We start from the raw sequence: 12583 nt of genomic DNA on the forward strand, positions 1-12583 counted from the left end.
AGGGCCCCACTTATTGCACGCCACCTGAAATACAGTTTAACAATTGATCCCATTATTAAACTGGTTTCGGTTTAATAATGAGGCCATTGTTAACGCAAAGTAGAAACATTTTATTTGTTCCTCATTTGTAAACATCAATTCATCAAGTCACTGTACTCAACTTGAAAATGTCTCTTAACTGGAACTAGCCTATAAAAATTTGACTGGCTAGCCAGTTTTTATACCTTTGCTTAAGCTCGTATGTTTTCAACTATTGTAATACTTTTTACCATGCAGTACGGCTCAGATAGCCCCTAGCGCGGCACAGCGATAGTGCTCATGAAGCAACGCTGTCCGCAGTCACTTTGTGGATGGGTCGCTAAGATCTCCATACCTATCTGAGCGGCTCGGTGCGTCTCCCCCCTCGACACCCAATGGGTAAAAGAGGGTAACAGATTATATATATATGTTTTTTACTAGTAGGCAATGTTAAATACTATAATCGCAATCAAATATTTAATTGAGCTTCTGTAAATTGCGTCTTAGTCTTTGTCTTTAGATGCATTCATATTCCTATGCGGTGTGCTATCTCAATTTTACTAATATGTGTAATATTATAAGTACGATTACACAAAACAAGTAGTACTTTTTGATTTCGATCTCATAATTCTATGTAACTTAATCATTTTCAAAGGAGTGGGTCCACTCTAACTAACAGTTATAAATATGTATATAATATTTTCCCGTTCTAAAGTTTCGGTAAGTAGCAAAAGAACCATACAGATATTTACAAAAATAATTTATTGAGAGATATTATAGCACAATGTACAAGTTTCAGACACACACAAATAATTAAAAATATACATAAATAAATACTCTAGTGTAGGATTCACCGTGACTTCTTAATCTTTGTTTTGCAACGAATGTAATTTGTAATAAAGTCCTTTTTTAGCTAATAGTTCTGAGTGTGTTCCCAATTCCGATACAATTCCCTTGTCTATTACACAAATGGCATCTGCATCTTGAATAGTCGTCAGACGATGAGCAATCGTGATACACGTTCGTCCTATTTTGGCATTATCTAATGCTTCTTGTACAACCTAAAATTTAAAGTGATTATTATTAATGCATTATTTTTATCTGAAGAGTATTCTTAATATGCACTTTATTTTAAAGAGTACTTTATATAAATAACAAATGATTGAAAATAGTTTGAGTGCGCTATGGCCATCACATTGCCTTTAGGCTTCATTAAACGTATTTAACAGGTCACAGCGTTAGGTCGCAACTTCAGAAAAAAATTGCAGTAACATTCCATTAAAGTGATTGAAGCGATGGTTTTTAGGGACTTCCTTAAGTGCTTTGAACGTGCCTATGTTTTACTATGTCTGCTTAAGTTTGATAAGTTTTTGAGAGTTAAATTGTAGTTTTTTTTGGGGCCTTTCGGAATAGTATGCATTACTGTCCTGTATAAATTTTAATTAAACTTGAAGTGTAACATTTTGCTAAATATCAGGAAAATTAATATTTTATTTCATAAAGATATTAAAATTTAAATTCAACTGTAAGGATCATGTTAAAAATTGGTGAAGCAACAGCTTATGAAAATGAAAGAGATGCACTACATACAATTATTTACCATATAAGAAAAACATAAACAACGTAATACTAACTATAGGACACTAAAACCTTTAAAAGTGAAGGCAGAATCAGTTTCCTGTTTGTTTGTTTGTTTGACAATAAGTTATTTTGAAATGTTTATAAGAAAAATAAAAACAATACCTTTTCACTTTCTGTGTCAAGAGCTGACGTTGCTTCGTCTAACAGTAAGAGTTTTGGGTTTCGCACGAGAGCTCTAGCAATAGCAACTCTTTGTTTTTGGCCGCCTGATAATTGTGTTCCTTTTTCTCCAAGTCGGGTGGAATAGCCCTAAAAATTAAACGTAATATTCACAGCTCACAAAGAGTAGAAATTATTACCAAAGGCAAAGAAGAAATAAAATTATGAATGTTGGCGTTTTTCGCAGCTTTTATGATCTCATCGTTTTCAACGGTTCTAGAGTTATCTCCATATGCAATGTTTTCTCCAATTGTTTTGTCAAAAAGATTTGGCTCTTGTGAAACTATGCCAAGATGTGAACGATGGGATTCCAATTTAATATTCTTTATATCTTCTCCATCGACTGTAAGGTTACCTTCAATAGGATCGTAAAACCTTTCAATCAACTGTATTAAAGTTGATTTTCCACAACCACTAGGTCCAACGAGAGCTACTGTTTTTCCCTTCAGGACAGATAAATTTATACCCTTAAGTACAGAGATATTTGGTCTAGTTGGGTATGAAAAATATATACTATTGTATTCAATACTACCACTTTCCTGAAATCCCAACATTTTAGATAATTCGTTCACAAACAATGTTTAAATTAATTACCCAGTTTTGATCTTTTGCATCCCTTTCGTCTCTTATAAGAGGAACTCGATTCAACAGTCTTATAATTCTACTTGCAGCAGTTAAACCTTTTTGCAAGTTAGGGGTAAATGCCAAAGCATTGGCGATAGATACAGTTCCCATGATAAGCGACTGTGACACCCTAAAATATTATTATTTTGTTAAAAAATCAGATACGTGTTTTGTGTCAAAATTTGCACTATTAGTAATTTGTATTTTGTCAGTAATTAATGACTGCAGATTTAGAAACTTACTTAAATACATCTTCATATGGTAATCCATCTTTAATAAGAAAACCTCCATAATACATGCAAGCCGAATAAGCAAAAAACATCAAACTTCTTGCTAATCCCAAGACAACTGCTCGAAAATGAGTATTGCGTAGAGTTTTCTTGTGGTGTGGAGTTAAAAAAGAAATGTAGACTTTATGAAAAGTTTCTTCACATCCTAAAGATACTACAGTTCGGACGTTACCTACTGCTTCAACAGCGAGCTGTAATATATAAACAAATAATAAGTAACTTAGTAGTAGGGAAATCTTTGTATGTACCTTGGTTGACTTTTGCAAAGATTTATGATGAGCGTCGTTTTCTATAGTCATCAATCTATGTTGCAGAAATATGGCAATGAGGATGAGTGGTGTGAATGCTAGTGCGACAAGCCCGAGTTTCCATTCATAATACATAGATAATCCCACTGAAAGTCCCAACGTAGCTATTGACTGCAAAATGGTACCAATTCTTTGACCAGTTGCCTAAAATTTTAAATATAATTGAAGAAAAAATTGGAAAACCAAGAAAATACCCCTTGGACATGTGCAGCTTCTCCAGAAAGTCTAGCACATAATGCGCCAACACCATTGTCTTTTACATCATACCATCCCATTTCCTGGCGTAACATAGATTGAAACATCAAGCTACGAAGTCTCTTAGTTAAACTTTCACCGGCTAAACTAAACATGAATATCTAGAAAGTATTATCGTATAATAATTAAACGTATTTGTAAGTGTAACAACTTTACTTGTAAAAATGTTGCTATTCCAGATGCAACACCAGCAATTACGAAATATATGCAGTAAGTGTTAGTTTCGCTTCGAACGAGGTCAGTATCATTCTTGGCTAATACCTGTAGGTAAAAAATATATATTTGTAGTAAATAAATATCGTTAATTAGATTCGCTAACTACCTAATAGGATTTTAAAAATAAAAAAATAAATATTGGATCCAAATTGAAAGAAATACTTCTATATAATTAGTGATAACTGAACAAACTAAACAAAAATACGTTGCTTAGAAAAAGTTACTAATGTGGTCATAAAACTACTAATATGTTTTAATAATTTAGTCGTATATAAACGATTATTTTTTTTGTAAACATCCTCTTTTACAATAAATCATTCTAAAACATATTTTTAATGATCGAATACACTTACTCCCATTATATCGCCAAATATAACGGCAAATGCAGGCATGGAACAACCCATTGTGATAGACGCAACACAACCTATGACAATAGAAATCCACTCGGGTTGATTCATCTTTACAATTTCCCATAAAGACACGCTCGTGTGATCTTCTTCTGCTTCTACTTCTTCGGAATCCTGTAATATAATTAACGGTAATCATATTGCCTCAAAAACCTGTACATAAGCACTTACTTCTGCATTATTTATGACAGAAGCCTTTCGCAAATCTTCAAATTCCACAAGTTGCTTATTATCATCTTGTTTGTTATCATGTTCGGTTCCGCTTGCGCCAACTTGCGCGGTAACAAGTTTGAAGTATTCTCCTTTAAGATCCATTAATTCGTGGTGTTCACCTTGCTCAACAACTTTGCCTTTCGATATAACAACGATTTTGTGTGCATGGCGAATGGTTGATAAACGATGAGCCACTATAATAGTTGTACAGCCTTTGCTAGCTTTGTCCAATGCAGCTTGCACTTTAGCTTCACTACTTGTATCTAAAGCTGATGTTGCTTCATCCAAAAGAAGAATGGAAGGATTTCTAACTAAAGCTCTAGCGATTGCTATTCTTTGTTTTTGACCGCCAGACAACTGTGCTCCTCTCTCACCGACCAAAGTTTCATATCCCGAAGGAAGAGCTTTGATAAATTCATGTGCATTAGCTTTTATCGCTGCTTGTTTAATTTCCTCGTCTGTGGCCTCTTGGTTGCCATACCTAATGTTTTCTATTATCGTTGTACCAAAGAGTACTGGTTCTTGTCCTACAACCCCTATGTTGCTTCGTAGCCAAGTAAGATCAAGATCTTTAATATTTTTGCCATCAAGAGTAACCTGTATTATTTAGTCATAAATAGTTGCTTCAATCTTGACAAAACTAATTGCTTACCTCTCCTGAGAGTGGATCGTAAAATCGTTGAATTAGCTGTATGCAAGTTGATTTACCGCAACCAGAACTTCCTACCAGCGCCACAGTGTCGCCTGATTTTATTGTTAAATCAAGTCCTTGTAAAATCTGAAATTAGATAAGAAAGTTTTGTAATAACTGTTCAAATTTTTAATCAAGCAACTATTTTTTGTGAAACTGATGTAACTATTAACAATAATAATTAGTGTTTCAGTGGTTTGCTGATGGAACATCAGACACTCAACAGATTAATTGGTTCATTTTATTGAAGCTCATTTAGGACTACAAATTAAAATTATTATTCCATTTAAAAGTAACTTTTAAGTTTTATACGGAATGTTCTAGATGTTTTTTTAGGTTTAAATTCTCTATGAAACAAAAAAAAAATGTGAGCGTAAGGGTTTTTTATGGACAATATTCAAGATATTTTCATTTTTATGTAAAAACATTATACTTGTATTTAAACATTCACAGCTTCACCATTTTTGGAGATAGAGGTTTGGAATTTCGCATAAAATTTTTTGTAATCTTTCTTTAAAATATGCGTATGAAAAATACTATAAACAGGGTTTGAACTTGTTAATTTCTTTATGCATGGTATCAAATTTGTAAATTGTCAGTTTTCCCTGGTTTACATTTTGCAATATTTTAGAACTTGTTTTTAAGTTCTTTTGTTGTCAAGTTTGTAATAGGTTTATTTTAACAATAATAACAAAAATCTAATGAGATAAACCCTAACAAATTTGATACTACAAGACAGCTGATTAAAACAATGTTGTAAAATACAGATCAAGTGCTATTCAAAAAACATGAGAAAATTGGTCATTTCAAGATGTCAATCACTAAATCAAAATTTTAATATGACGATTGATCTGGACACTGTGGCCAAAATTATTTTTGGTTAATTAACGACATACTATAAAAATTATTGTTGATGTTTTCATGTTTTTTCACTCAACTTATGTTTAAAGCTTTGTAATTTCATTCTTTATTTGAAGACTACTCTTTAGACAAAGTTTTTTGTTAAACCCGTATGATGAAAAAAAGAGGTAGGATTTTGTTCGTCAAAGTAAAACTTTACAAGTGAATTTATCTACACTTACCGGAACATCTTGTCTGGACGGATAAGTAAAGCTGACATTTTTAAATGTAATATTTCCCTTGAGATTCTGAATTGTTTCTCCTTTTCCTTTGGATAAATTAATAACAGGGATATTGTCTATAACTTGATAAACTTTTGTTCCAGCTGCTCTTGCTACACTAAAAGCCTCTATATAAGGTGATGAAATTCCAAAGTTCATACTTCCAGTCATTACACTAAAGAAGACCTTAAATCATATTCACAATATATGCATAATGCTTGGAATAATTGGGAAGACGTACTGTCACCATAGTTGCAGGATCGTATGTTGCATCGGGATCACCTTTTTGTTCTAACACTAATTTCACTCCATACCAAAACGCAAGTGCATAACTGCCGTAAATAAAGAACCATAATAAACCAAATCCTGTTGCAGTCATTGATTGTCGTTTAACATTATTTTTTCTTGCAAACTCTAGCTCGCGATCGTATCTGGTTATTTCCTTGTGCTGGCCACCAAAGGCTATAACTGTTCGAATTGATGTAAATACTTCTTCTGCGATAGACCCAGCAGTGGCATAAGCATCCTGTTCCTTTTTAGCTATTTTTGATGATAGCTAAACATTAATGTTTATTTAGTTTTCTTGCAACATAATATAGGAACTGTAAATGTAATGTATATTGTAAATCAATACATACCACACCAATAATTCCAATAGCTATCATCGATACAGGTAGTGAAGTGAGACAGATAAGTGCAAGTTCCCATCCTTTAACTAAAGCCATAATAAGCGATGATACAAATGCTGCTTGAAAATGAACAAACATTGGGACCTTTTCTCCAATGCCATCTTCAAATTTTGAAAGGTCACTGTAAAAATATAATATTGTTACTGTCAAGAAAAGTAGAAAAAATTATTTACAGTTTACGACATTTTGTAAATCTTTCTACATCTACTAAAGTGTATTTGTTTACCTTTCACTTGAGGAGACTTAAACACAATTTTTCAAGTTAAAAAAATGAAATGTTCAAGTCTCCGTCGTTGCAGGACAACTTAATAAAATAAAAATAAATTAACTAAATCATTGTTTGCATCTTCTTGAATTTTTGTTTTGTGTAGTTTTTACTGTTGCCTGTGCATCATTATACAACAACAATATTTGGAATTATGTTATTCTTTGATACCAGTTGTACTTACTCTGACATTCTGCTTGAAAAATCTCCGGTGTTATTAAGGTCGTACCAAGATATATCTTGATTAAGAACTTTTTCCAGATAAAGTGACCGTACTTTAAATATCTGAAATTCAAAAATACACTTTAATTTTTCAGTATCAGGACTGTTTACGCAGGATGAATGATTAAACATTTTGACATCTTTATGTTTTATCAAATTTTAGAAAAGTTTCGTTGTAAATAACTGAGGCGTAAGAATACTACATTTTTTGTGATTTAGAACTAATTTGTACCTGTTTTAGTGCTGTGTAATTAAAAAATTCTGTAGAGATGTAGCTTAAAACGAGCATTCCGGCTCCTATTAGACTGTTGTAGACTGCAAAATCTCTGATGTCATCAATAAATGCGTCTTCAGCTTTTGCAAGTGCATCTGGATCAGGCGTTCCTAGTGTTGCGGCATATTTCACTATACTTCCTGTTAGATTACCAAACAATAGTGTATTTAATGGTTGTAATACACCTGTACCCATTGCTGCCAAGGTTCCTAATAACATTAGGAATACATCGGAACCACTGGCGTATCTGAACTAAAAAAAAACAAAAAAAAAAAATGTAAATATTACATTGTATTTCGCGAGAGATGAACCAATTTTGTAATGCACTTTACTTTGAACTGTGTCAACTATGGTAATACAATACATATTTTATAAAGAGAATGTTAGATTTAAATAGTCATTACTTTGTAATATGTTTTTAACTATCGAAATTAATGTCAGAAAAAAAAATCTATCACTGAACAATTGAACATGGAATATTTCAAACTTACCAATTTAAAAAAGCCTGTTGGAGGAATCTTCTCTTCTTTCGCGTCTTTTTCTTTGGGGTCAGTAAAATCGCTGAAAAAATTAATAGTTATTTTTTTCTAAAAAATAAATTATTATTATTTCGTTTTTTGTCTATCTTTACATTTTGTATAATTTTAGAACTGATGCAAAAAAAGTGAGTGAAAAACTCTCGGAATTTTTAACTATCTAATTGGTACGTGTCCTGCCCTAGTGGCGGTTTGTGAAAGTTGAACTGCAGTTCTGAATTTTTACTTTCAGTTAATAGTGCGTTGTATTATTTACAGTCACAGCCGCGTATACGTAGCGAGGGATGTAAAATTGTCATTGCACCCAATAACTAAAACAGTTATGTCATTCTCCGCATATGTCAATATGTGCAAATTTACAAATAACCTTGATTTAATCAATGGGTAGTCGGGACTCAGTTCTATCTATTTATGTAAGGTTTAAGACTTGATCCGATCAGCAGATAAATGTTTTGGTGTAGGAATGCGGTGAATTTATGGTTAACACTTTAAAAATACTCATGAAATATTGAAAAATAAACAAAATGATGTAATTTTGTACATCTGGTATAGAAATAGTTTCCAATTTTAATAAATCTACAGTTGATCCGGTTCTTAAGAAAAAGAGGAACATTGACTTCTTTTAAAAAACTTATAATTTATTTGTGTGTGTTAGACTCATGCCATAGAAATGATTCAAGGTAAGCAACACTTTCATCAAAAAAAAAAAAAATGCAAACCATAGAGTATTCCAGCATAAATGGATTTTTGGAACCTCTACGCATACTAGATTATTCAGAATTTCGTGAAATGACTTTAATTTCTGCTACAGACGATTATGATTGATCTAATAAAAGAAAGAAAATCTGATTTATAAGACCTCCTCGCCCTTACTTTAAATTTAAATTATTTTAATGGTATTTTAAGATTGTAAGATTTTAAGATTGTAGATAGACGTCTTACTTTTCTACAAACTTTAATAACCTTGTTATCTGCTGTCAGCAGATCAAATTCTAAGGCCACGTGCTGTACAGTAGCGTTATGTGGACTTGTATATCTTTGGGTGGATTTATACTTACGGTGTCAAAGCATCTTTCTTTCCACCCTTCTCATCAGGATTCGTATCTAACTCGTACACTTTTTTACCCATTGTAATACCCTAAAATGAAAATCATATTTTACTGTATTTTGAAATATTGCATAACATTGGCATTTAACTAGTACTAATATTTTTCCACAAAACTAATACTTATTCAACGGAAAGGATACAAATAATACAAAATCGATCAATACTGATTTCGGTAAAACCGTTTTAAATAATGTGTACATTATACTTTTGCCATCGCAGATTAGGCAACAAGAGTTTATTGTATAAAAAATATCGAGAGATCTCTTATTATTTAATTTGTGTAGACTTACTTTTTACGTAGGTAACACTGTATGATGTTCACAACTTCTACTTTATTGTTTGCAGTATATATAACAAACACCACTACACCTAATCGTCAGTGACTATACATCACCAGTTTCAGTAATGATCTAGTTTGTAATCTAAAAGAGTGCGTTTGATATAGAACAATACATTTGTTATCACAAGTTGATTAATATAACTATTGGACGAATTTATCTGATAATATGGATTATATCATTTTGATCAAAAATTCGAGCAGCGTAATAAATAGACATCGGATTTCTGTCGGGCTACGTCACGATGATAGGTGGGGACGCGTTGGATCGCTGGGACTCAGTCCCAGGTGATAATCACACTGAATTTAATCGTCACTTATTCCATAAATACAATTAACGAAAACTTAATTAGTAAAACGGGTAAGTAAATGGGAACAGGAATTAACAGCAGAGTGCAACGAAGCAGCGTTATTCTATTCTAAAATCTGAATTCCCATCCCGCACGAGCTGTACCGAGTTTGACCTTCTCTATACCGACGATCATCCGCTGTCTCGTAATAAAGATATTGCCATAAATTAGATACTACTACACATTCTTTACTGTTTAGTAATAAAAATTCGGTTTCTTGTTTGACTTATGTTTTTATTATAGATTTGTAAAAAAAGATCTTTAAAATAGCACAGACTTTCTGGTTGTTTTGTTAAAAAAAACCTTACTATTAAATATGTACTATATTTGAACAAAAATTTGGAAAACGAATTCACTGAGTTTCGATAAAAATATGGGAAATCTAACTAATCACAGGGAAATAATCCACCGTCAGGGAAGGTATGCAAGAAAATATGAACATTCTAAAACCAATTTTGTATGGAGAGCTTTATTTTTGACTTATACAAAACATATTTTTTTTTATAATATTTTCAAAATGTTGTGACGGGATTGTGACAAGAGTCGCTAAATATCGGTAATTTGAAATAACTTTTTTTTGCCACATCATTATTATTATTTGCTTTTTTAGTAACAAGTTTATTTTAATTAAAATCAAATAAGTATGTACCTATTCTACGATAAAAATTAGACAAGAAATGTGAAAAAACAAAGATGAAAAATGTACACAATATTTTTGACGAAAAGAAAAGTTACTTTACACGCTGTTTTATATTTTTTTAAATATTGGCAAAATTTTGTTGCTGCTATTATTGCTACTCTTGGAATCAAGGAGCCCGACCTATTAGTAGGGGTAAAAAGGAATATTTCGAAAATCTTTTTTAATTGGTTAACAAAAATTTAGGATAAATTAAATATGTATGTAAATATTTTCAAGAATTGACTGACACAACTCAAAAACGGCTGTTAAAATAAGACTTTATACAAAAATTTGTATGTACAGTTTTAATTTTAAAAATGCATCCATCGTCACTTGATATTTATAAGTAGTGTATTCACAGTTATCAACAAAAATTTGTTTGAATAGATTGCCGTATTTTGATGTTATGACCCAAAAACTTCAGATTTCTCCAGATGAAATATAGAAATTATTTATGAAAAGTGAACTTTTTCATGGTTTGTCGTTTAGCACATTAAACAAATCATTATTCTTTCTTTCTTTCTCCCTTCGCTTTTGAATCATAATACAATACATACTGGAAGCTTACCTATGTGACTATTTTCAAAAGATTTATTTAATGATATTTTGACATTAGGTGGTCGACTTTTAGGTAAGATATAAATGTGTTAATTTGAATATTTACAATGAAACACTAATCGTAACAATTACAGTATTCCTAGAAGTTCAGATGTGAACTGTTAAAAACCTGATGATAAATTTTAGTGACCTGAAATTTTAATGAAACGAGTGATTGTAATCAGTAATCTTAATCACACATGCACGCTAAATGAATACCTACCTTTAGATAAGCCACCTTCGAGATTCGTTAAATCAGTACATTCATTTTTTCAGGCTTCTGTGTAATCAGTTCTAAAAATAAAAACTCATTGAATGAAATAGAATATTGCAGCTCACAACGCATAAAGTTTTATATACCATGTGTTTGAAAAAAGCCCAGGTCTGTAGTAGGCTTATATTTTCCACTGCGAATTGAGTGTGCGTCAAACTAAATCGGTTTAAATATAGTATGATCAGACTTGAAAAATTAATTTTTAACGTTCGTTTGTTCTTTACTTTTTTACTTCCCGAACGTAAGCTAAGGAAGTAGTAATTGAGCCCATCGCCATTCCTACTTTTATGTTTTCTGTCTGTCTGTCCGTTTGTCCCTCCGCCCGTCTGTCTGTCTGTCTCCGTCTGTACGGATTTTTATTAACAGATAATCTTCAAACTACTAGACCGATTGTTGTCATATTTTGAATGTAAAGTATATTAAGAATATCATGTAGATGGTAAAACGACAACCAAAATTCGACTAATCAACTCCACCAAGAATTTCATGACGCCCCCTCAATTTTTTTTTTTAGGAAAAGTCAGTAAAATTTTATACAGTAACGCATTCCTGTGTTTGTGGTTTATGAGTCCGCATGGAGTTGTTATCCAAGGCATCAAAATTTTCACAAAAAATTTCAAACCGTTTAATAACCATTTATAAGCTGCGGTGTACGTGTGGAGGCTGTGGCCTTCGAAACAGAACCGCTGAATTGCGCGGAGATGCGTGAACAGTTGCCGCGCATTCGACTCCACCTCGTATGTGTACTTTTCTTTTTCATTTTTTTTTTTAGGGGAAAATAAATTTAATAAAGCTAATCAATCTCTAACTTTTTATTTATCAAATTAAGAACGAGTCACCCCATTTTCTTGAAAATCCTACAATGCGCCCATCGATATTTAATAACAATAAAGTAAGAATTATGATAATAATAATATTCAGAACATTTTAGTCCATTGTGGATTAATTAGTAATTAGTCCCCTGTATTGAGGAAACAGATGCATTCAAATTAAACAAATTGCTACTCGTACTTACCTGCTAATTGTGACATATTTTTCGATGTATAAACATAAACAATCGAAATTTAGCACTACACTGCACACTGATAACAATACATTTTCTACTATTGGTTATCTGATGTAAATGTACAGCAAAATCTCCCTTAACGGACACCTCCAAATGGCGGACACCTTTAAATAGCGGACATTTTGTTTATAATCGTTATTATTATATAGGAAATACAATATACTATAACCAAACCTCTTTTTAACGGATCCTCTCATACGCGGAAATAGACAGTGAAATTTGTACAAAATCGGAAATTTAAAA

The 12583-nt window shown here is 32.0% G+C and overlaps 1 protein-coding gene across 1 annotated transcript; it reads right to left on the reverse strand.

Moving 5' to 3' along the window:
* Positions 1 to 763: 763 nt before the first annotated feature.
* LOC135135039 (ATP-dependent translocase ABCB1) lies at positions 764 to 9455 on the reverse strand. Its single transcript, XM_064063981.1, has 19 exons — positions 9328 to 9455; positions 8988 to 9067; positions 7885 to 7954; positions 7352 to 7645; positions 7082 to 7182; positions 6582 to 6753; positions 6185 to 6499; positions 5905 to 6129; positions 4784 to 4909; positions 4090 to 4728; positions 3865 to 4032; positions 3452 to 3556; positions 3235 to 3396; positions 2981 to 3184; positions 2685 to 2923; positions 2413 to 2572; positions 1959 to 2357; positions 1762 to 1908; positions 764 to 1079 (listed from the first exon to the last, which is right to left on the reverse strand). Exons 2-19 carry the CDS (start codon positions 9056 to 9058, stop codon positions 882 to 884), a joined length of 3795 nt encoding a protein of 1264 aa, XP_063920051.1. The 5' UTR covers positions 9059 to 9067; positions 9328 to 9455; the 3' UTR covers positions 764 to 881.
* Positions 9456 to 12583: the final 3128 nt, after the last annotated feature.

This window comes from Zophobas morio, unplaced genomic scaffold, assembly GCF_036711695.1.
Source record: "Zophobas morio isolate AGI-343-1 ecotype UQ-CSIRO unplaced genomic scaffold, CSIRO_AGI_Zmor_V1 ptg000024l, whole genome shotgun sequence".
In the NCBI taxonomy this organism is placed as follows: Eukaryota; Metazoa; Arthropoda; class Insecta; order Coleoptera; family Tenebrionidae; genus Zophobas; species Zophobas morio.

What these genes read in the sequence shown, in the direction of transcription:
- LOC135135039 (XM_064063981.1), bottom strand. Translation starts at nt 9,058, where the DNA reads ATGGGTAAAAAAGTGTACGAGTTAGATACGAATCCTGATGAGAAGGGT. An exon ending in AAGAAAGATGCTTTGACACC is followed by an intron (nt 7,955 to 8,987) that starts GTAAGTATAAAT and finishes TAATTTTTTCAG; the next exon opens with CGATTTTACTGACCCCAAAG. An exon ending in TTTTCAAGCAGAATGTCAGA is followed by an intron (nt 6,754 to 7,081) that starts GTAAGTACAACT and finishes ATATTTTTACAG; the next exon opens with TGACCTTTCAAAATTTGAAG.